The following is a 25,385-nucleotide window of genomic DNA, read 5'->3' as shown; positions in this document are numbered from 1 at the left end:
GTGAAATGAACCCTGATCGCTGGCACTCACAGGCGTTAAGCTAGCCACCATGCTGCCTAACCACCCACTATTTCATTTTTTTCCATTCTTAAACTGCCTAATACCTCCATTTCCATGCTATTGTGTTCTAGAATTTCACCGTGTCCTCTCCCTGAATTTTCCACCTCAGTGAATGCAGGTGAAGACTGTTCACTTAGGACCTCCCTGATACTCTGGCTCCACACATACTAGCGTTTTAGCCACTAATGAGCTCCAATTTTTCCCTGGTAACTCGCTTGCTCTTAATCTGAGGTTTTCCTTAATTCTGCCTGCTGTGATATTCCATGCCATCTCTTTACCCTACCAACCACTTATTAAGTACCCACATCACTTTCTGTTGTCCTGAAGGGGCGCCTTGTTTTCAGTTTGTTTTTCCTGGACTCTATAACTTATGAGACTACAGCTCATGTTCTCTGTATTATTTATTTTTTTATTTGCACGTTTTGACTTCTTCTGCACTCTGGTGTTTGTCAGGCTTTGTCTCTGTATAATTGTTCATAAACTCTATTATACACTAGGGTGGAGGGATGAAGATACGTCTCTACCAAAGGAGGTGTAAGGCACTCTTTCCCTCCGCTAGTCCCTGCTTAGATCCCCGATCTGGGTCATGTGAAGCCGTGGGAGCAGGTGGTAGATGGTCTTGTGAGCAGCTGGTGCATATCACAAGTCCTGGTTATGCAATCACTGACGAGAGGCACACAATCTCTGAAGAGTATTGATAATGGCTGGGGGGGGGGTCACCTGTCTTATAAAGATACTGATCAGAAGAAGGCAATGGCAAACCACTTCTCTAGAAAAATTTGCCAAGAACAATCATTGTCATGGGACCATTATTGCCTACCACCCCACTAGCTTCCATGGCCACTACATAATTCTACGTAACTTCCACCTTCTCCAACGGGATCCCACCATCAAGCACAACTTTCCCTCCCCCCCAACTTTCTGCCTTCCACAGGGATCGGTCCCTAGACGACCCCCTTGTCCATTTGTCCTTCCCCACTGATCTGTTTCCTAGTACCTACCCTTGCAAGCGGAATAGGTGCTACACCTGCGCCTACACCTCCTCCCTCATTCAGGGCCCTAAATGGTCCTTCCAGGTGAGGCAACACTTCAACTGTGAGTCATATACTGTGTCCTGTGCTCCTGGACCGGCCTCCTGTAAATTGGTGAGTCCCGACATAGATTGGGAGCCTTCTTTGCTGAGCGCCTATGCTCCGTTCACCTGAAAAAGCGGGATCTCCCAGTGGCCGCCCATTTTAATTCCACTCCCATACCCATCCCGATATGTCCATTCATAGCCTCCTCCTCCACTGTCATGATGAGGCCACACTTAGGTTGGAGGAATAACTCCTTATATTCCATTTGGGTCGCCTGCAACCTGATGGCATGGACAGTGATTGATCGAACTTTCAGTACTGCTCACCCACCCCCTTCCCCTTCACCACTTCCCATCCCATTTTCCCTCTCTCACCTTATCTCCTTATCCGCCCATCGCTTTCCTCTGCTGCCCCTCCCCCTTTTTCTTTCTTTCATGGACTTCTGTCTCTTTTACCAGTTTACTTCCCAGCTCTTTACTTCATCCCTTCCCCCTTCAGATTTCACCTATCACCCTGTGTCTCTCTCTCCTTCCCCCTGCCTTTTAAATCTACTCCTCAGCTTTTTTTCTCCAGTCCTTCCAAAGGGTTTTAGCCTGAATCATTGACTGTACTCTTTTCCCAGATGCTGACTGGCCTGCAGATTTCCTCCAGTATCTTGTGTGTGTGTGTGTGTGTGTGTGTGTGTGTGTGTGTTTTGCAGGATTAGGCCAATCGGCCCATCAAGCCTGCTCTGCCATTCAATAAGATCATGGCTGATCTGACAATGGACTCATCTCCCCAACCTGCCTTTTCCCCATAACCCTTAATTCCCCTACTATGCAAAAATATATCCAACCTTGTCTTTAATATGTTCACTGCTTCATTGGGCAGAGAATTCCACAGATTCACCACTCTTTGGGAAAAGCAGTTCCTCCTCATCTCTGACCTAAATTTACTCCCATGAATATTGAGGCTATGTACCCTAGTTCTAGACTCACCTACCAGTGGAACCAACTTTTCTGCCTCTTTCATAATTTTCTCTGTTTCTGTAAGATCTCTCATCTTTTTGAATTCCAGCGAATACAGTCCCAGGTGACTCAATCTCTCCTCATAGTCTAACCCCATGCAAGAGGTGAGCATGGTCCAGCCCATAGCCTTTAGCAATATAAATTATTACAAGAAGTATGGCAATTCATCCTGCGGTATTCTCACATAGATAGGCTTCCTCAGTAATATTTAAGAATGTTGCTTATTTACAAACCACAGATTCCCATTCAAAGGAAAAGCAATCCCTTGTGGAGGAGATTATACAGCTAAAGAAAATGAAGGAGCTTACAGACAGGGAGCTCTCACACAAGGAAACAGAAATACTACAGAGCGAGCAGGAACTGGAACGGCAGATCTCTGAACTAACGAACACTGATCACAAGGTTATAACGTTAAAAGAACAAGTAAGTTCAGCAAGTCTGCAGTAGATAGGTTTAAATCACTGACCATTCAAACTACAGGGGGAGGCATCTGAGTGGAGATTAAATTTGTGTAAAGCGAGAAGCGATATGTTTGATTATTTCCAGCGACAGATAAACTTGCAAATCTGGCTTCACCTCCTGATTGTGGGATGCTGATTTCAAATTTGACCTACACGTAAACTTCATCTAGTCAATGGCCCTTGAAGGTCTCTCAAACCATGTGCTTGGAGAAATTATAGTCTCTTGAACCCCAGTGTTTGGAGGAAGTGCAAAGTCATCTTCAAAAAACACACCAATAATACAACTAATTATTTTAGGTTAAATTTATTTATTTAGAGATACAGCACAAAAGAAGCCCTTCATGCTCAATGAGCCACACTGCCCAACAACCCTCTAGCCTAATCACAGGACAATTTACAATGAGCAATTAACCTATTAATCAGTATGTGTTTGGACTGTGGGAGGAAACTAGAGTACCTGGAAGAAACCCAGAATGTACAAACTCTTTACTACGTCACCGGAATTGAACTCTGAACTCTGGAATGCGGCAAGCTGTAAGAACATCACGCTAACTGCAACACTACCAAATTTTAGACACAAGTGATTAGTTGACTTTGAAGAGCCATGTAAATGTCATTCATTTGTTAAAATTGGCTCTTTCCAGATCGGGCAAAGATCAGATCAAGAGAAAGTGATTGTGACGCAACTTGAGGAAAAGCGCCTCATGCTTTTAAAAGTGCAGTCAGCTCTCCAGGAGACGGAGGGAAAGCACAATGCCAACACAGCTGCCATGCAGGATAAAATCACACATGATTACAGGTACCGTCTCAGACACAGAAAATCAGTCAGCTAGGAGATAGCTAGTCAAAGACGTTGGATTTTGTTGCTTTTGCTACCCCAAAACCACTGTATTAATAATCTGCACTTTACTACCACCTTAAAAACTCCTTTCAACATTCAACATTTTAACGTGTAAGCTACTCCACACCAGGAAACTGTGAAAATATACCATACAACACAGGTGAGTAATTTTCCACATTTTCCTGGCAGTGTGTAGCTCACAATGAGAGCAAGTGCATGCTGGCAAATATACAACCGTCAGGCCCCATATGCATAGCTATCGGCTTTCAAATAGCAATGTGCAGATTATTTTTGACAGTAATGATAATTAATGCAAGTACAGAGGCAGAGCCCAATCCAGTCTAAACTTGCTCCTCTTCATCTGCATTGAGTGTTTCATGAGCCACTTCCCATCACTCTCCTCCACCGACAATAATGCTTCTTTAATTCCCTTAACGTGAATGATGATATGATATCCCAGTATTCTCTATATAATTGCTGGCATGCAGTCTATAGAAAAAAAGTCTACCATGTTCCTTTCAGTCCAATAGCTGAGTGTTCTTTTAAATTTGTTCTTTGTTTTTCAAAGTTATCCATTTATGTATTACTACATGGCAGTAGAGCTCAGAAATCGACAATGTCTTGCAGTTCACAAAAAGAAAAGATTCTTTCTTTGGAAAGCTGTGCTTTTGGACATGCAGCCATAGTGCGTGACTAGTCCCTTCAGCCATGTGACCAAAATATGTATCCAAGCTAGTCCCAATTGGCTCACCTATCTCTGAACTTTTTCTATTCGTGTCCCTGCCTAAATATCTTTTGCTCTTTGTAATTGTTCTCACCCTGACACAGTGGTGTCAAGAAAACAACCTCTCTCTCAATGTTGCAAAAACAAAGGAGCTGGTTGTGGACTACAGGAGGAATGGAGACAGGCTAACCCCAATTAACATCAACGAATCTGGGGTTGACAGGGTGAACAGCTTTAAATTCCTTGGCATGAACATCACAGAGGACCTCGTGTGGTCTGTACATACCGGCTGTGTGGTGAAAAAGGCACAACAGCGCCTCTTTCATCTCAGACGGTTGAAGAAGTTTGGTATGGGGCCCCATATCCTAAGAACTTCCTATAGAGGCGCAATTGAGAGCATCCTGACTGGCTGCATCACTGCCTGGTATGGGGACTGTACTTCCCTCAATCGCAGGACTCTGCAGAGAGTGCTGCGGACAGCCCAGCGCAACTGTAGACGTGAACTTCCCACTATCAGGACACTTACAGAGACAGGTGCAAGAAAAGGGCCTGAAGGGTCATTGGGGACCTGAGTCACCCCAACCACAAACTGTTCCAGCTGCTACCATCCGGGAAATGGTACCGCAGCATAAAAGCCAGGACCAACAGGCTCTGGGACAGCTTCTTCCACCAGGACATCAGACTGATGAATTCATGCTGATACAATTGTATTTCTATGCTGTATTGTCTGTCCTACTGTACATACCATTTATTACACATTACCTTAAATTGCACATTGCACATTTAGATGGAGATGTAACGTGAAGACTTTTACTCCTCACTTATGTGAAGGATGTAAATAATAAAGTCAATTCAATTCAATTGATCTCTACGGCTTTCTCTTCACTTCATTCCATGTACCCACCACCATTTGTGTGGAAAAAAAAAACCCTCTGGTCCCATTTAGATCTTTTCCCATTCTCCTTAAGTCCCTGTCCTCCAGTTTTAGATTTCCCTAACCTGGGAAAAATTATTGTGACCATCTACCTTGCCCATGCTTTTCATGAGTTTACATACCTTTATAAGGGCACCCTCAGCCTCCTACATTCCAGGGGAAAATGTTCCCACCTATTCAACTTCTCCTTATTAGATTATGAGGACACGTAGTCCTCTTTTATTGTCACTTAGTAATGCATGCATTAAGAAATGATACAATATTCCTCCAGTGTGATATCACAGAAACATAAGACAGACCAAGACTGGAAAACTAACAAAAACCACATAATTATAATGTATAGTTACAACAGTGCAACAATACCATAACTCGATGAAGAACAGGCCATGGGCACAGTAAAAAAGTTCAAAGTCTCTCGAAAGTCCCACATCTCATGCAGACGGGAGAAGGAAGAAAGCTCTCCCTGCCATGCCCGACCACAGTTTGACTCTGAGTCGTCCGAAAACTTCAGGATCCGATCAGCCCTCCGACACCGAGTACCGAGCACTATCTCTGCCGAACGCTTTGGCCTCAGTCTCGGTTGCCAGCAGCAGGCAAAGCCGGGGATTTTGGGACCTTCCCTCCGGAGATTCTCGATTGCACAGTAGCAGCGGCAGCGAACCGGGCATTTCAGAAATTTCTCCAGATATTCCTCTGTGCCTTCTCATGTCTGTCTCCATCAAATCAGAATTGTGCACGGCATCCTACTTACAAACATTTCAATTCACCGGAGAGCTGCACGCGCTGTGTCGCGCCGCCATCATCTCCTCCCGCCTATAATTCAAGCCTTCCAGTCTTGGCAACATCCTCATGAATCTTCTGCATCCTTACATCCTTTCTAAAATAGAGTGATCAGATCCTCATGAATCTTCTGCATCCTTACATCCTTTCTAAAATAGAGTGATCAGATCTACACGAGAGATTCTGTAGATGTTGCAAATCTTGAGCAACACACAAAAGAAAAATGCTGGAGGAACTCAGCAAGTCAGGCAGTATCTATAGAGGGGAATAAATAATCAAGATTTCAAGCTGAGAACCTCATCAGGATGTTCAACAAAACTGCGTGCAATGATGCAAAAATCATTTTGTACAGTGGAAACGTGCATCCCAATTTCTGTACTAAGTGCTCCAGACTGGTGAAAGCAAACATGCCAAACACATTCTTTGCCTGCCTGCCTACTTGTGTCACCACTTTCAGAAGAACCTACCTGTCTCCTGGTCTTGCCCTGATTTAACTTTGCAAAGTGCAACACCTCACACCTTGTGCATCTTCATTTGCACCTGAGCAGTGAAGTTTGTGATTCAGATTGAAATTCTGTGCACCACCCCTGCCACAACTTTCCCCTCCCCTACTTCATTTTGAAACACCTCTTACTCTGAGATTAGGATTCAATATCCGAATTTGAGACGCACCGTGCAAGATTCCCTAACGATTACTTTGCAGTTGAATCAGTGGTGAAGAAGGTAAATGCAATGTTAGGATTTATTTCAAGAGGGCTAGAATGTAAAAGCAAGAATTTAATGCTGAGGCTCTGTAAAGTACTGGTGAGGTGTCACTTGGAGTACTGTGAGTAGTTCTGGGCCACTTATTTAAGTGGCCCAAGAGCTGATATTGGAGAGGGTTCAAAAGAAGTTCATGAGAATGAAAGGGTTATTATATGAGGAGCGATTGAAGGCTCTGGGCCTGTACTCGCTGGAATTTAGCAGAATGAGGGGGAAATCTCATTGAAACCTATCGAAAGTGATAGGTCTTGATGGAGTGGATGTGAAGAGGTTATTTCCTTTGGTGGGGAAGTCTAGGACCACAGTATGGAGGGATGTCTGTTTAGAATGGAGATGAGGAGGAATTTCTTTAGCCAGAGGGTGGTGAATCTGTGGAATTCGTTGTCACAGGCAGCAGTGGAGGCCAAGTCATTGGGCACATTTAAGGCAAACGCTGATAGGTTCTTGATTAATCAGGGCATGAAGGGATACGGGGAGAAGGCAGGAGAATGAGGCTGAGAGAGAAATGGATGAAATAGCAGTGCAAACTAAATGGGCTGAATGACATGATTGTGCCTCTATGTCTTACAGTCTTAATGCCATTTTCAATTTTCCATTATAATGGATATTAAAATTTGGAGAAGTTCCGGTACAGCATAAGATATTGTGGCATCCTCTTCCCCCACCAGAGATGAGATCCGTCTTCTTCATCAACAGCTGCGTGAGAAAGAGATGATGAGGGAACAGGACCGTTGCCTCAGAAGCAAAATGACGGATAATTGTGCCCCTTTGATCAAGGAAAATGCCCAGCTACAGTCACAGATTCTTGAGCTCAAAAAACAGTTAGACAGGGTATGTAGAAAATCTTTCTGTGTTTAAAACTAGCTTGAGTACCCTGTGCTGAATATTTGAATGAGGTTAGATTTGGGTTAATGTTTTTGACGACTATAGTTTGTTTGATAGAGTGAAGGAAAATTTGGATCAGCGATACTTAGGTTGATGATCTACAATATTCAATGGTAAAAGCAAAAGAAAGATATTTTATCTGTAGTGTTTACTTCAGCTTTAAAATATGGCAAAGTTTTTAAAAAGTGCTTTACATGATCCAATGTAGGTATAAATTGCTATCAACTGTTTATATTCAGCTAACTTAGATTCACATATTACAAGGTCAATATTTTTTAATTGCTATTGCCCATCTCTAATCATATACTAACCTCTTCAGAAGAAATTAAAAATCAGCCAAAATGGTCAGCTTAGCCTCGGAAGACAGATCAGAGCTGTGCAGAATGGAAGATTCCCTTCTCTGAAGAACATTAGAGAACTACATAGGTCTTTTTACAAGAATTAGGTATTTTAATAGTCACGATTGTTGGTATTTTTTTTTCATTGCAGATTTTATTTAATTTAATTAATTTAAATTTCCCAGCAGCCCAGATCAATAATCCAGCACTCCAGATTCTAATCCAGAAACATAACTTTATCTTACTTTATCAATTTCACTGAGTATTGGTAATACGGGAGTCAGTGGAATATAGTGGGAGGTCTAGAAAATTCTTTGAAAGGAAGAGAAATGTAGTAATTTATGAACAAATGAGAATATCAATCAGTAGAGAGGAAGCTATAACATCATTCTAAAGTGCTAGCACATAAAAGGAGGGCCAGATGAAATGTTGCAGTTTTCTGAATACGTATTTTTCAGGTTTTAACTTGGCTGTCTAAAAATAGCAATGGAATTCGAAGACAGGTTACAGAAAAATAATGAATTCAGCTGGCCATCCCACATTGTCGGAGTGGCAGAGACCTCTCATGGGACACCAGGAAAGGGAAGAGTTACATGACCCTACAAACACAGCAAGAGTGAGAGATCCTGCAGGCCAACTCTCTTCTTGAAAATCATACAACGAAAACATTGCTCCATAATATTCCCAACCAATGTTTTCAAGAAGTCTGTGACTGCAATCTGGTAGGCTGTGATTGTACCAAGATTAATTGTCCAGGATTGCCTCATGATTAAAAAATTGATGGGTTCCTTTATAGAAATTAATCCAGCAAATTAACTCCTGATTATTTTCTAATCTTCCATTCTAATCTTGTGCTATTAGTTATGTTTCATTCTCTCCCACACCACAGTGAGTCCCATTAGTTCTTGAGTATTTTACTGCAGGAACTACTTGATCTGAGTCATGTTATCAACTGATTGAAACTTTCCACCCGTTGACAAGCTCTGCCAAAATTTGGATTTCACAATCCTAACCCCAGTAGTACAGAAGACAAACATTACTTTAGTTGAGATTGACCAATTTAAAGAATCCAATTATATCCCATGTTTACCACCTACGGCATTGGGGATTTCCAAATGGTTGCATTCCTAGTTTGATTTCATTGAAGAGACTCTTTCTGTATGGCATGCAGTAAGAAATAATAATCGTGTTTTATGGAAGAAGAGATTTTTCTCCTTTTTATTGATGTGTAGTGGAGAGTGTATTGATTGCTGCATCACAGCCTGGTATGGGAACACCAATGCCTTTGAACATACGTTCGGCCCTGTACATCACGGGTAAAGCGCTCCCAACCATTGAGAACATCTACATGAAATGCTGTCGTAGGAAGGCAGCATCCATCATCAAAGATCCTCACCACCCAGGCCATGCTCTTTTCTCACTGCTGCCATCAGGCAGAAGGTACAAGAGCCTCAGGACTCACAGCACCAGGTTCAAGAACAGTCACTAACCCTCAACCATCAGGCTTTTGAACAAAAGGGGATAATTACCCTCATCTGCCAATGATCTCACTTTAAGCACCCTTTATCTTGTTACTTCATGTTCTCATTATTTATTTGCTATTTATTTATATTTGCATTTGCACTCATTGTTGTCTTCTGCACTCTACTTGGTTTTTCATTGAACCTTGTTATAGTTACTATCTTGTAGATTTGCTAGTATGACTGCAGGAAAAAGCACCTCAGGGCTGTATGTGGTGACACACTGTATATGTAATCTTATAATAACATTTACTTAGGACTTCTGAACTTTGGTGCTTTGTATTGATGACTTTACTGCACGATGCATTGCAGGAGAGGATAGTGAAAGAAGAGACAGGTCTTTGGCGTACCTCAAGGGTGGTTCAACTGATTACTGTAAAGGATCATAAGCAACAACTGGAATATGAGTTGAAGAGACACAAGGAGCTCCTGGAAATTAAGAAAAACAAATTTAAGGAACTTATGGAAAAGGTAATTGGGGAAAAATGTATGGAAAATGGAATATATCAGTAAATAAATAAATTCAGATTTTGATTTATTATTGTACTCAGATGTTCTAAATAATTCTGAACTGTGTTATGTTTATGCTACTCACCTGTTCAGTACTGATATCAGAATCAGGTTTAATTTCACTGGCATATGTCGTGAAATTTGTTGTTTTTGAGGCAGCAATACTCTGCAATACATAATTTAAAAAATTAGGTTACTATAAGAAATATATATATATATAATTAAAAATTAATTAAATAGGTAGCCCAAAAAGAGAGAAAACCAAATAATGAGGTAGTGAACATGGGTTCAATGTCCATTCAGGAATCGGATGGCAGAGGGGAAGAAGCTGTTCCTGAAACGTTGAGGTGTGACTTCAGGTTCCTGTATCTCTTTCCTGATGGTAACAGTGAGAGGAGAGCATGTTCTGGGTGATGTTCAAAGTAAATCAAACTACGTATATGTCACCATGTATAACCCTGAGATTCATTTTCTTGTGGGCATACTCAATAAATCTATAGAATAATAATCATAACTGAATCAACAGAAGACCGCCCATCTATGGCATTCAACCAGAGTGCAGAAGACAACAAATGCAACTACAAAAAGATGAAATAATAATAATAAATAAATAAATAAGCAATAAATATCAAGAGCATGAGAAGAAGAGTTCTTGAAAGTGAGTCTATCAGTTGTAGGAACATTTCAATGATGGGGTGAGTGAAGTTATTTCCTTTGGTTCAAGAGCCTGATGGCTGAGGGGCAATATCTGTTCCTGAACCTGGTGTTTTGGGTCCTGAGGCTTCTGTATCTTCTTCCTGATGGAAACAGTGAGAAGGGAGAATGCCCTGGCTGGTGGGGGTCCCTGACGATGGATGCTGCTTTCCTGAGACAGTGTTTCATGTAGATGTGTGTTCAATGGATGGAAAGTTTTAAATATTGTGCCAAATCTCTGCAAACTCCTAAGGAAGTAGAGGCACTGCCATGCTTTCTTCATAATTGTACTTATGTGCTGGGTCCAGGACAGATCCTCTGAAGTAATAACACAGAGGAATTTCAGAATCCTAATCAGGTTTATTATCACTGGCATGTGTCATGAAATTTGTTAATTTAGCAGCAGCAGTTCAATGCAATACATAACATAGAAGAAAAAAATAATAAATCAATTACAGTATGCGTATATTGAAAAGATTAAAAACCGTGCACAAATAGAAATAATATATATTAAAAAAGTGGGGTAGTGTTCAAGAGTTCAATGTCCATTTAGGAATAGGATGGCAGAGGGGAAGAAGCTGTTTCTGAATCACTGAGTGTGTGCCTTCAGGCTTCTGTACCTCCTAACTGACGGTAACAGTGAGAAAAGGGCACGCCCTGGGTGCTGGAGGTCTTTAATAATGGACGCTGTCTTTCTGAGACACTGTTCCTTGCAGATGTCCTGGGTACCTTGCAGGCTAGTACCCAAAATGGAGCCGACTAAATTTAAAGTTGCTAATCCTCTCCAGCTCTGATTCTCAAATGAGGACTGGCTCATTGACTTCCGGTTTCCTTCTCCTGAAGTCTATAATCATCTCCTTGGTCTTGCTGCAGTAAGAGGTTGTTGATATGACAGCACTCAGCCAAATTTTGAGTCACCCTCATATATACTGTTTCATCACCATCTTTGATTCAGCCTAAAACACAGCAGTGTCATCAGCAAACTTGAATATAGCATTGGAGCTGTGCTTAGCTGTGCTCAGTCATTGACAATGGATGCAACGTTTTATGAGGCATCGCCTTTTGAAGGTGTCCTTGATGCTTGGGAGGGCACGATGGAACTGGCTGAGTTTACAACTGTCTGCAGCTTTTTCCGATCCTCCATACCGAATGGTGATGCAACCAGTTAGAATGCCTTCCACAGTACATCTGTAGAAAGCTGCAAGGGTGTTTGGTGACATACCAAGTTTCTTCAAACTCCTAATGAAATGTAGCCACTCTCATACCTTCATAGTAATTTGATTAATATGTTGGGCTCTGGAGAGATCTTCAGAGATGTTGATACCCAGGAGCTTTTAATTGCTCACTCTTTCCACGGCTGATCCCTCAATAAGGACTGATGTGTCCCTTCAAATTCCTCTTCCTGAAGTCTATAATCAGTTCCTTGATCTTGGTGACATTGAGTGACAGGTTGTCATTGTGGCACCACTCAACCAGCTGACCTATCTCACTTCTGTATGCCTCCTCGTCAACATTAGAAATTCTGCCAATAATGCTCGTGCCGTCAGCAAATTTATAGATGGTATTTGAGGTCTGCCTAGCCACAGAGTCATGGGTATAAAGAGAGTAGAGCAGTGAGCTAGGCATGCATCCTTGAGGTGTGCCAGTGTTGATTGCCAGCGAGAGCGTTATTTCCGACCTGCGCTGACTGTGGTCTCCCTATGAAGAAGTCAAGGATCCAGTTGCAGATGGAGATACAGGGGCCCAGGTTTTGGAGCTTGTTGGTTAGAACGAACAGTATGATTGTATTGAACGCTGAGCTATAATCAATAAACAGGAACCTGATGTAGATATTGCTATTGTCCAGGTGATCCAAGCTGAGCAGAGAGCCAGTGAGATTGCATCTACTGAAGACCTACTGTGGTGATATGCAAATTACAGTGGGTCCAGATCCTTGTAGGTGTTGACTCAGGCCATGACCAACCTCTGAAAGCACTTTGTCACAGTTGATGTGAGTGCAACTGGGCGACAGTCTTTAAGGCAGCTCCCCCTGCCCTTCTTGGGTACTGGTATGATTGTTGCCCTCTTCAAGCAAGTGGGAACCTCTAATTGCAGCAGTGAGAAAGATTGAAGATGTCCTTGAACACTTCCTCCAGTTGATTTGCCCAGGTTTACAGAGCCCACCAGGTTCACCATTGGGGCCTGATGCTTTGCGAGGATTCACCCTTGTAACAGATGTTTCAACGTCGGCCTCCAAGACAGGGATCAGAGGGTCACCAGATGCTGCAAGGATTCGCGCAGGTGTTGTTTCGAAAGTGTAGTGTAATCTCATTTTTGAAATGTGCGTAAAAGGCTTTGAACTCATCTGGAAGTGAAGCGCCACAGCCATTCATGATGTTCATTTTCACTTTGTAGGAAGTAATGGCCTGAAAACTCTTCCAAAGCTACGTGTATTATTTCTCTTTACAAACAGATTGACAAACATTAATGAAATATGATGAGAAAGTGATGAATTCTTTGTTTTCTGTTTGCTTATTCAAGACGAAATCTTCATCCGTTCTAGATATATCAAAATATGTATTTTCATGATTTGTGAGATAGGTTGAGGACAATGTCTGAAGTAATTATAACTTTGCTTTAAATGGCTTCCCACAGATTCTGCTCCTTGAACAGGGGAAGACCTCGCTGGAACTGAACAAAGACACTCTGCACAGTCGCATAGCTGAGATACAAAGCAGAATTGCAAATATCGAAGAAGAGAACCTTCGTTTGCAAAGAGACAAGGTTCTGCTGATTGACCTAATTACCGATTTACAGAAGCAGGTATCTTATTCTTAATCTAAATATTCATTCTCCATTATTAGTCATAAACTAAAGAACTCTCTTTCTTCATATTACAGAGGCTAACTGCATTTATTTATTGAGATATAGTGCGTAATAGGTTCTTCCGGCCCTCCAAGCTGCAAAGCCCAGCCACCCCCGATTTAACCCAGCACCCAGAGAAAACCTATGCAATCATAGGGAGAACGTACAAACTCCTTACAGACAGAGGCAGGAATTGAACCTGAGTTGCTAGTACAGGTCGATCTTCACTGATCCGGCACCACTGGGACCCGAGGAGTGCCGGATTACAGAAGGATCACATTAAGCAATAGCTAACCGCCTCTTCATACCTTTAAAATATGATGTAAATCAGTACAAGTTAGATAATAATGAAACAGAAATATTAAATGAGTAGCAAGTGAAATTTTAATAAAGTAATATACTATACAGGCACAGATAAAATAAAGGGTACAGCTAACTGTACAGGAATTAACTTATACAGAAAAGTTGAGCACTTCGGCTTCGAAGGTGAGACGTTTAATATACCTTCAGGCAAAGTTACATGTCTGCAAGTGTGGGGTTGTCAGAATCATCAACACCTTCATTTTGAAAATGAGTGAAGCAACAGGAACTGGTGCTGAAACTGGTTGGTGGCAGCACATCTGGGTGAGCAGAAGTTGATGGCTCTGGATTTTGAAGTGTTAGCTCCCCTGTTGCACTTTTTCTAGCAATTTTTTTGAACGTATCTTCCAAGGTAAGCTGTTTTGTATATTTTGGTCTCTCTCTGATTAGCTTATGCTGCAGCATATAAACAGTCATTATTTCTTGCTCAGTTATAAAACTTTGTTGCTCTAATCCTTTCAGCAATTCACCTGTCAATTTAATTAGCCTGTCAATAGAAAGTGTCTCTGCTACAATTTCCTCATCTTAATCACTGCTTTCTCCTCCAATATCTTCCTTCTCTGGACGTACAACCATCTGCACAATTTCCGAGTCAGTATAATGATGAACAGTAGGCTCATCCTCATCTATATTCATCCATTCTTCAACATTGTCATCATTGAACCTTGACACAAGATCCTTGGCAGCAGGATTAGTTAGCTCTTGAGCAAAAGAAAGCCGTTCACGTATATTCTGTTTTTCTTTGGAAACTCTAAAGCCTGTAAAGTCATTTCCAGTATCTTCACCAGGTGCAGACTCAAACATTAAACCTGGCCATAATCTATGCCAACCATTCTTCAGTGTGGGTGGCTCTACAGACCTCCAAGCATTAGCAGCACAGTAAATCATCTCTTTCATATTAAAATCCTTCATAAATTCCTTTACTGGTCTGCTAGCATTAACTGCACTCAAAAGGCGCCTCATAAACAGGGAACGGTACTCCAACTTGAGAGGACGTAATAAGCCATTGTCCAGGGGTTGAATTAATGACATACAGTTAGGTGGCAGGAAGATACCAAAAACATTGTCTTTTACCAGGAGTTCTGCTTTCCGGTGTGCTGAACAGTTGTCTAAAACAAGCATTATCTTAATGTTGTGGTGCAGGCCTACAGAGTCACAGTGAGCTCGTGCTTCGGGAATGAAATAATTTTCAAACCAGTCTAGTGTGACGCTAGTTGTAATCCATCCGTTTTTGTTAGAATGGTAAATTACAGGAAATTGCGTTATACCTTTGAAGGCCCTGGGACGTAAACTTTTGCCAATGACCAGTAACTTACATCTGTGGGTTCCTGCAGCATTAGAGCAGCCTAGCAAAGTCACACGATCTCTCGATGCCTTATACCCTGTGGTCGATTCTGCAACTGCTGTTGTTAGTGTTCTTCTTGGTGTTCATCTTCAATACAAAGCAGTCTCATCAGCATTGTACAGCTGCTCGGGGCTTAATTTTTCATCGGAGACTAACTTGGCGAACTCGTCAACAAACTCTGCTGCTGCTTCCTTGCCTGCTGAATGTTTTTCACCACGCACTGCACGAAACTGTAAGCCATGACACTGCTTGAACTGATGAAGCCAGCCTTCACTATAGTCACACTCATAAGCTAGTCCTAGTTCTTCATGAAACACTTTTGCTTGTTCCTTCACCATATCTCCAGATAGTTCAACACCTTCACTTTACACGAAGATTAAACCACGTTATCATCACTTTATCTAGTTCCGAACTTCTTCCGTCTTTCATTGTTTTTCTTACGCACATCTATTTCTTTGAGCCACTATCAGCAAAAAAAAATGTAGCAGTTTTTCTTTCTGTTTCTTTATATCATTCACTGTGGAAGAGCCAATGTTGTAACAGTCACACAAGCTTTTCACTGATACACCACTGCCCAGTTTTTTTCAAGAGTTCAACCTTATCTTTAATGGATAATGTGCGGTGTTTTTGCTCACAGCATGAGGTGCATTTCCTTTACTCACTGGGGCCAAAATTGGGGCCAAAAAAGAGCCAATGATATTAATAAATGCAGGAAAATAAGCAGGAATTGCCTGTCTGTGCTTACAAGAGCGGGCCAACACGTGAACAGATCTAGCGCAACCAAAACAATGCGCAGCAGATTGGTACAGTGGCCCGGGAAATTTGAAATTACAGTTGCGCGGAAAATTTGAAATCAGTAATGGATTATCGAAGGTGCCGGATTACAGATAGTTGGATTAGTGAAGGTCAGCCTGTACTGTAAAACCGCACCGCCCCTTCAGGTTGTAAAGGAATTTTATTAATTCATTTACACCCTCTATCATTGCTGATGGCAGTTGGGAAGAATATTTCTTTTTAATGTAGAAATAAAGAATGCATAGTTACAGGTGTCTGCAATGCAGATCACAAAGATTTGCTTAGTTTTCACATTACAGGTTGAAATTCTCTATTACAACATTTTGTAGTCTGCTAGCTCTCATGGACCATTGTGTTTTGAGTCTGTAGTATCTACCAATCAATATTAATTAACAGTGCATGGCCTCCTCTACTGCTGCGGTGAGGTCACACTCAGGTTGGAAGAGCAACGCCCTGTATTCCATCTGGGTAGCCTCCAACCTGACGGCATGAATATCGATCTCTCAAACTTCCGGTAATTGCCTCCCCTCCCACCGTCTCCTTCACCATTCACCATTCCCGTTTCCCTCTCACCTTATCTCCTTACTTGCCTATCACCTCCCTCTGGTGCTCCTCCCACTTCCCTTGCTTCCATGGTTTTCTACCCTCTACTATCAGATTCCCCCTTCTCGAGACTTTTATCTTTTTCACCTCACAACTCCCCAGCACTTTACTTCACGCTTCCCCCTCTTCCGGTTTCACCTATCACGTGCCACTTTGTACTTCGTCCTTCGTGATGGTGAAGGATTGTTCTTGTGTCTGGAAGCCTGTGACCATAGGGATGGACGTGGGATCCTTGCGGCTTGTAATATAAAGTAACAATCTCGATGCTTTTCTAGGAGCAGCTGTTAATAAGACTATTGGATTATGGTGGAATGAAAATTGGAAGTATCGTAGACTTGGGCTAAAGAATGATAGCACTGTGTTGGTAAGAGCAATGACACATGGAAGTTAGTCCTGTTAAATAATAAACCTTGGAACGTACAAAATGAATGGTAAAGTACTATTTACCATTATAACGGTATAAGACTATTGAGGAACGGAGGAACCCTGGAATACCAACCCAAGGATCCCTGGAGGTGGCAGCAGAGTACGTAAGATGATGAGAGGAATTTTGGGTTCATAGCATCGAATATGAGTGTGGAGATGTTATGGTACAATATTATAAAAAATTAGTTACCTTACAGCTAGACTACTGTGGTCAGTTGTGGGAATCATGATATAGGACGAATGTGATTGCGCTGGAGACGGTGTTGAGGAGAATCGCCAGGATGTGAATACAGTGAGAAATTTGGTTTAGCACGCCATCCATACAGGTTGTGTCATCATATGAGTGCGTTGAGGTAGTACGAGGGAAAACAACAACAGAATGCAGGAAGAAAGTGTTGCCGTTACAGAGAAAGTGCAGACAATAAGGTGCGAGGCAGTAATGACATAGATAGTGAGGTCAAGAGTCCAATGGTCTTATAGCAGCAGGTTAGAAGCTGCCTTTGAGTCTACTGGTACATACTTTCAGGTTTTTTTTAATCTTCCACCCAGTGGAAGGTGGAAGAAGAGAGAATATTTGGAGTGGGTTGGGGTCTTTGATTATGTTGGCTGCTATGGTAACTAGAAGTATAGACGGAATCCATGGAGGGGAGGCTGGATTCTGTAACATGCTGAGCTGTGTCCACAACTCCCTGCAGTTTGCTGTGGCCCTAGGCGGAGCCGTTCTCATTCCAAGCTGTGATGTATCCAGATGGGATGCTTTCTATGCAGCACTGATAAAAGTCTCTGGTTAATTCTGTTTCCCTCTCCACGGATGCTGCCTGATATGTGTTTTGAGCTTTCTCTCTTCTGACAACAATTACCTGCTGCTTCTTGTGCCCAAGGCAATTCTGAATCCAACTTTTCCCTTTCCTTCGGGCATTTTCACTCTCCATTCTGCTACATGGAACCCTTCCAATAACCTCCTTAAAGTCCATGCAAAACTTAATGCTAATATGTTTAAAATGTTAGCATACATTTGACATCCACTTGAAAGGGCAGACTTCAATTGAGACAAGTCAATTAGGAGAATTTTGTGCTTAGTTAAACAACTTAATCCATTAACATCAATAATTAAGAGAGTCTCTCGAATGGTTGAAGAAAGATAATTTAACCCCATGTTTGACAAACACTCAGTTGCCATTTTATTAGGTACACCGCTACACCTGCTTGTTAATGCAAATATCATCAAGCCAGTCATGTGGCAGCAACTCAGTGCATAAAAACATGCAGACATGGTCAAAACGTTCAGTTATTGTTCAGAACAAACAGTAGACTGGGGAAGAAATGTGATCTAAGTCACCTTGACCATGGAATGTTTGTTGGTGCCGTTGGGGTGTTTTGAGTATCTCAGAAAATGCTGATCTCCTGGGGTTTTCATGTACAAAAGACTCTAAAGTTTACATAGAATAGTACAATTAACAAAAAAAGTCTAGTGAGCAGCAGTTCTGTGGGTGAAAATGCCTTGTCACTGAGAGAGGTCAGAGGAGAATGGCCAGACTGGTTCAAGCTGGCAGGAAGGTGACAGTAACACAAATAACCACACAAGGCAACAGTACTGTGCAGAAAAGCATCTCTGAATCCACAGCACTTCAAGGTTCAAAGAAGTGGATGGGCTACAGCAACAAAAGATCATGAACGTACACTTTATTAGGTACAGGAGGTACCTAGTAAGGTGGCCACTGAGTGTATCGAGAGTGAATTCTATTATTACTGCCATTGTGGATTGACGATGCCAACAGGTTTCAACCGAAGTACATTTGCCGACAATATATGAAGTTCTTATCCGACAATACTGGAAAATATCTAGTGGCCTAAGATTGTAATTGTCAGCAAATTATTTAAACAATTATTAAGCAGTGAATCAAAGTTTAAAAATGGAAAAATTGTAACATGGCTCAGCTATTTAAAAGGAGGCGACTAAAACATCATGGACATGTGTTGTTCAAATAGTTCAATTTAATATCTGAGAATGTATACAGTATACAACCTGAAATTCTTGCTCTTTACAGACATCCATAAAACAAGAAGCCCAGACCCCCTCCCCCCCACACACACAAGTAGCAGCAGAAGAATTGATCCTCCCCCATTTGCGCCAGAATATATGGCAACACTAACAAGCTGGCCCCAGCATATGCATGTGTTGATTCTTAATGCAAAATGACACATTTCACAGCATTTTTAATGTAGATGTGATAAAGAAATGAATCTGAATCAAAACTAGTACAGCCTGAACATGCATCAGAATTACTACTTTCATTGAGTTTATTATCTCTACGCAGGTGGATTGGAAGAGAAGCTTACTGGGTTTATGATAATTCAAAATACTAATTTATTCTTTTTATAGGATATATATATATATATAAATTAAAAAGAACACTGAGTTATCATGTGTATATCTAATATAATTTTTAAATATTATTTGGGGCATTCAATGGAAAGGGAGAACAATATGGGGAAAACAAGCTTTATATTTCATACCTTCTGATCGCAGAGCTAATTGGACTGAAATTCTTTTCAACACAACAAAACGCAACAATCAAGTTTAACATTTCAATGCAGTCAAATCACAAACAAGAGAAAATCTGCAGATGCTGGAAATCCGAGCAACACACACACAAAATGCTGGAGGAACTCAGCAGGCCAGGCAGCATCTATGGAAAAAAGTGCAGTCGATGTTTCAGGCTGAAACTCTTCAGCAGGACTGGAGAAAAAAAGCTGAGGGGTGTTATTGTGCAATGCAGTATTGAGATGGTGCTGCACTGTTGGTCTGCTATATCTTGGATAACGTGTTACACCAAGGCCCTCACAATTATAACAAGATGAGTGTTGCGCATTTTTTTCTGCTGTTGCTCTATATGTTTAACATCCTTTGTGTAGGTCAGATGCGTGGAGGACTACAAGGGAAAATTATGCACAAAATTAGACAGATCAGGTTCCTTATTTTCCATTACAGTTCATCCTTATTTGAAATCAAAACATTTTGTGTACCCAAACATGGTGCTACATGCTCCAGCAAGGAAGGTTTTCATTGCTTTTCTTTAATAGTTCACACTTTCTTGATTGGAAAAACAAAGATGCAAATGTAATTCAGCTCTCAGGAAGTCTTGTGCATTTTCACTGTCAGAGCTCTGATCAGACATTGATCCATTCTAACAAGTCAAAGGCAGAAAACATCCATTTTGTTTACTAGGAGTATTTTGTTAATCACTGATGCTGGACTGCTTAGAAATTTGGTTCAAAGTCCTAAATGGTCACAACTTCTGAAACTGATTTCAGATCCCTTTGACATTCATTCTGTCCAAACTGAAATTCAGCAACTTTGCCAAATGAAATTAAGTGTGCCTCAGCATTTTCTTACTGCCATCCTCTCCAGAAATTCCTAAAACATTGACAGGAGGTTGTAGAAACATAGAAACCTCGAAAACCTACAGCACAATACAGGCCTTTCAGCCCACAGCTGTGCCGAACATGTCCTTGCCTTGGAAATTACCTAGGGTTACCCATAGCCCTCTCTTTTTCTGAGCTCCGTATACCTGTCCCGGATTCTCTTAAAAGACCCTATCATATCCGCCTCCACCACCATCATCGGCAGCCCATTCCACGCACTCACCACTCTCTGCATAAAAAAAAACTTACCCCTGACTTCTCTTCTGTACCTTCTTCCAAGCACCTTAAAGCCATCTCATGTTAGCCATTTCAGTCCTGGGGAAAAGCCTCTGACTACCTACACAATCAATGCCTCTCATCATCTTATTCACCTCTATCAGGTCACCTCTCATCCTCCATTGCTCCAAGGAAAAAAGGCCAAGTTTACTCAACCTATTCTCATAAGGCATGCTCCCCAATCCAAGCAACATCCTTGTAGGTCTTCTCTGCACCCTTTCTATGGTTTCCATATCCTTCCTGTAGTAAGACGACCAGAACTGAGCACAGTACTCCAAGGGGGGTCTGACCAGGGTCCTATATAGCTGCAACATTACCTCTCATCTCCTAAACTCAATCCCACAATTGATGAAGGCCAATACACCGTATGCCTTCTTAACCACAGAGTCAACCTAAGCAGCAGCTTTGAGTGTCCTATGGACTTGGACTCCAAGATTTCTCTGATCCTCCACACTGCCAGGAGTCTTGCTATTAATACTATATTCTGCCATCATATCTGACCTACCAAAATGAACCACCTCACCCTTTATCTGGGTCGAACTCCATCTGCCACTTCTCAGCCCAGTTTTGGATCCTATCGATGTCCCACTGTAACCTCTGACAACCCTCCACACTATCCACAACAACCCCAACCTTTGTGTCATCAGCAAATTTACTAACCTATCCCTTCACTTCCTCATCCAGATCATTTATAAAATTCACGAAGAGAAGGGGTCCCAGAACAGATCCCTGAGGCACACCACTGGTGACCGACCTCCATGCAGAATATGACCCGTCTACAGCCACTCTTTGCTTTCTGTGGGCAAGCCAGTTCTGGATCCATAAAGCAATGTCCCCTTGGATCCCATGCCTCCTTACTTTCTCAATAAGCCTTCCATAGGGTACCTTATCAAATGCCTTGCTAAAATCCATATACACTACATCTACTGCTTTATCAATGTGTTTAGTCACATCCTCAAAAAATTCAACCAGGCTCGTAAGGCACAACCTGCCTTTGACAAAGCAATGCTGACTATTCCTAATCATATTATGCCTCTCCAAATATTCATAAATCTTGCCTCTCAGGATCTTCTACATCAACTTACCAACCACTGAAGTAAGACTCACTGGTCTATAATTTCCTGGGCGATCTCTACTCCCTTTCTTCAATAATGGAGTAACATCCGCAACCCGCCAATCCTCCGGAAGCTCTGCCATCCCCATTGATGATGCAAAGATCATCGCCAGAGGCTCAGCAGTCTCCTCTCTCGTCTCCAACAGTAGCCTAGGGTACATCTCGTCCAGTCCCAGTGACTTATCCAACCTGGTGCTTTCCAAAAGCTCCAGCACATCCTCTTTCTTAATATCTACATGTTCAAGTTTTTCAGTCCACTGTAAGTTATCCCTACAATTGCCAATTTTCTTTTCCATAGTGAATACTGAAGCAAAGTACTCATTACGTACCTCTGCTATCTCCTCTGGTTCCATACACACTTTCCCACTGTCACACTTGACTGGTCTTATTCTTTCACGTCTTATCCTCTTGCTCTTCACATACTTGTAGAATGCCTTGGGGTCATCCTCTATCCTGTCCACCAAGGCATTCTCATGGCCCCTTCTGGCTCTCCTAAATTCTTTCTTAAGCTCCTTCCTGCTAGCCTTATAATCTTCTAGATCTCTATCATTACCTAGTTTTTTGAAACTTTCATAAGATCTTCTTTTCTTCTTGACTAGATTTACACCAGGTTTTTGTACACCACGATTGCTGTACCCGACCATCCTTTCCCTGTCTCATTGGAACATACCTATGCAGAACTCCACACAAATATCCCCTGAACATTTGCCACATTTCTTCCATACATTTCCCTGAGAACATCGGTTCCCAATTTATGCTTCTAAGTTCCTTCCTGATAGCCTCATATTTCCCCTTACTTCAATAAAATGCCCTCCTAACTTGTCTGTTCCTATCCCTCTCCAATGCTATGGTAAAGGTGATAGAATTGTGATCACTATCTCCAAAATGCTCTCCCACTGAGAGATCTGACACCTGACCAGGATCATTTCCCAATACCAGATCAAGTACAGCCTCTCCCCTTGCAGGCTTATCTTCAAATTGTGTCAAGAAACCTTCCTGAACACACCTAACAAACTCCACCCCATCTAAACCCCTCACCCTAGGGACATGCCAATCAATATTTGGGAAATTAAAATCTCCCACCACAACAACCCTGTTATTATTACACCTTCCCAGAATCTGTCTCCCTATCTGCTCCTTGATGTCCCTGTTACTATTGGGTGGTCTTTAAAAAAACACCCAGTAGATTTATTGACCCCTTCCTGTTCCTAACTTCCACCCACAGAGACTCAGTAGACAATCCCTCCATGTCTTCCACCTTTTCTGCAGCCGTGACACCTCTCTGATCAACAGTGCCACACCACCACCTTTTTTGCCTCCCCCCACCCCCCCCGTCCTTTCTGAAACATCTAAAGCCTGGCACTCGAAGTAACCGTTCCTGCCCCTGAGCCATCCAAGTCTCTGTAATGGCCACAACATTATGGCTTCAAGTACTAGTCCACACTCTAAGCTTATCTGCTTTGTTATAATACTCCTGCATTAAAATAGACACATCTCAAACCATTGGTCTGAGCACGTCCCTTCTCTATCTCCTGCCTATTCTCCTTCTCGTATACTGCCTCCAAGCTTTCTCTATTTGTGAGCCAACCGCCTCTTCCTCCGTCTCTTCAGTTTGGTTCCCACCCCCCAGCAATCCTGGTTTAAACTCTCCCCAGTAGCCTCAGCGAACCTCCCTACCAGGATATTGGTCCCCCTGGGATTCAAGTGCAACCTGTCCTTTTTGTACAGGTCACTCCTGTCCCAAAAGAGGTCCCAATGATACCGAAATCTGAATCCCAGCCCCTGCTCCAATCCCTCAGCCAAGCATTTATCCTCCACCTCACTCTATTCCTATACTCACTGTTATGTGGCACAGGCAGTAATCCCGAGATTACTACCTTTGTGGTCTTGCTTCTCAACTTCCTTCCTAACTCTCTGTAGTCTACTTTCAGGACTTCCTCCTTCCACGACCTCCGGTTGTTCACCTTCCCACTTCAGGATATCGTGGACCATCCCGGACTCTGGCACCTGGGAGGCAAATTACCATCCGTGCATCCTTCCTGCGGCCACAGAATCGCCCGTCTGACCCCCTAACTATAGAGTCCCTTATCACTGCTGCTTTATAAATAGCAGTTAGCATGACATTATTACAGCGCCAGGAACCTGTGCTCAATTTTCACTATTGTCTGCAAGGAGTTTCTACAGTCTCCCCATAATCTTGTGGGTTTCATCCAGGCGCTCCAGTGTCCTCCCGCATTCCAAAGACATAGGGTGGGTTAGTTGGTCACATGGGGGATTTGGGCAGTGTTGGTTCATTGGGCTGGAAGGGCCAGTTACTGTGGGAGGGAAGGAAGGAGGGAAGGAGGGAGGGAAGGAAGGAGGGAAGGAAGGAAGGAAGGGAAAAAAAACATAATTAAGACCGGATCTGGAGTATTGCATTCAGTACTGGTCACCCCATTATAGGAAGGAATGGAGGATGTGGAGAGAGTGCAGAAGAGGTTTAGCAGGAAACTGAATTGACGAGAGTCATCTACTGTAAGGAGATGTTGTTCAGACTAGGGTTGTTTTTTTTCTGGAGTTATGGAGGCTGAAGGGAGACCTAACAGATGTTTATAAAGCAACACACATAAAAGTTGCTGATGAACGCAGCAGCAGGCCAGGCAGCATCTCTAGGAAGAGGTACAGTCGACGTTTCGGGCTGAGGCCCTTCGTCAGGACTAACTGAAAGAAGAGCTAGTAAGAGATCCCCTCCCACTTTCAAATCTCTTACTAGCTCTTCTTTCAGTTAGTCCTGACGAAGGGTCTCGGCCCGAAACGTCGACTGTACCTCTTCCTAGAGATGCTGCCTGGCCTGCTGCGTTCACCAGCAACTTTTATGTGTGTTGCTTGAAATTCTAGCATCTGCAGAATTTCCCCATGTTTTAGATGTTTATAAAATTACAAGAATCATAGATAGGGTAGACAGGGTCAAAATGTCTAATACTAGAGGCCATGCAGTTCAGCTAAGAGGGGAAAGTTCAAAAGGAGGTGTGTGAGGTATGTTTTTGCACAGACTGGACAGTGCCTTCAATGCATTGCCGGGGGTGTGGAGGGGGAGGGGTGATGGATATCATAGAGGCTCCTAGGTAGGTACAAGAATATTGCAAAGAATCAGAATCAGGTTTATTATCACTGACATATGTCATGAAAGTTGGTGTTTAGTGGCAGCAGTACAGTGCAATGTCCTGAATGGAGAGTTACGGACCATGTGAAGGTAGAAGGGATTAGGTGTCATTAGCTCAATTATTTCAGCACAATATTGTGGGCCGTGTGGTCTGTTCCTCTGCTGTACCATTCCATTTCTATGTTCCCGATGCTGATTTGTCCCCTTCCTGGAATCTGAGACAGCTTCAATGCCAGGGCAGAATATAGTATATCTGCCAAATATCAGTGAGTTTTAAACCTGAGATTAAAAATTCAATGTCCTGCTCCATATTCATTAATGGAGATCAAATTCTGGGAAGTCCTATGTCATCGAATTCTTTAATTGGTTGGAAGAAATATTAACTTTATGCACTCAGTGCACTTTTCAATGCCTCTAGGAGTAATCTGAACTTTTGGCCTTGTGTGAAATGGGCACAATCAGA

The 25,385-nt window shown here is 42.3% G+C and overlaps 1 protein-coding gene across 1 annotated transcript in view; it reads left to right on the top strand.

Annotated features, from left to right (window-relative positions):
• LOC140210279 (uncharacterized) overlaps positions 1–25,385 on the top strand; it is a 45,496-nt gene that overhangs the window by 16,176 nt on the left and 3,935 nt on the right. Inside the window, exons 6-10 of the mRNA XM_072279156.1 lie at positions 2,382–2,566; positions 3,249–3,403; positions 7,314–7,476; positions 9,701–9,859; positions 13,226–13,393. Coding sequence (XP_072135257.1) covers positions 2,382–2,566; positions 3,249–3,403; positions 7,314–7,476; positions 9,701–9,859; positions 13,226–13,393 — 830 coding nt within the window. The remainder of the gene's footprint in view (positions 1–2,381; positions 2,567–3,248; positions 3,404–7,313; positions 7,477–9,700; positions 9,860–13,225; positions 13,394–25,385) is intronic.

This window comes from Mobula birostris, chromosome 2, assembly GCF_030028105.1.
Source record: "Mobula birostris isolate sMobBir1 chromosome 2, sMobBir1.hap1, whole genome shotgun sequence".
Lineage (NCBI taxonomy): Eukaryota > Metazoa > Chordata > Chondrichthyes > Myliobatiformes > Myliobatidae > Mobula > Mobula birostris.
Note: the sequence above shows the minus strand (reverse complement) of the source record. Positions and strands in the feature narration are given on the sequence as shown.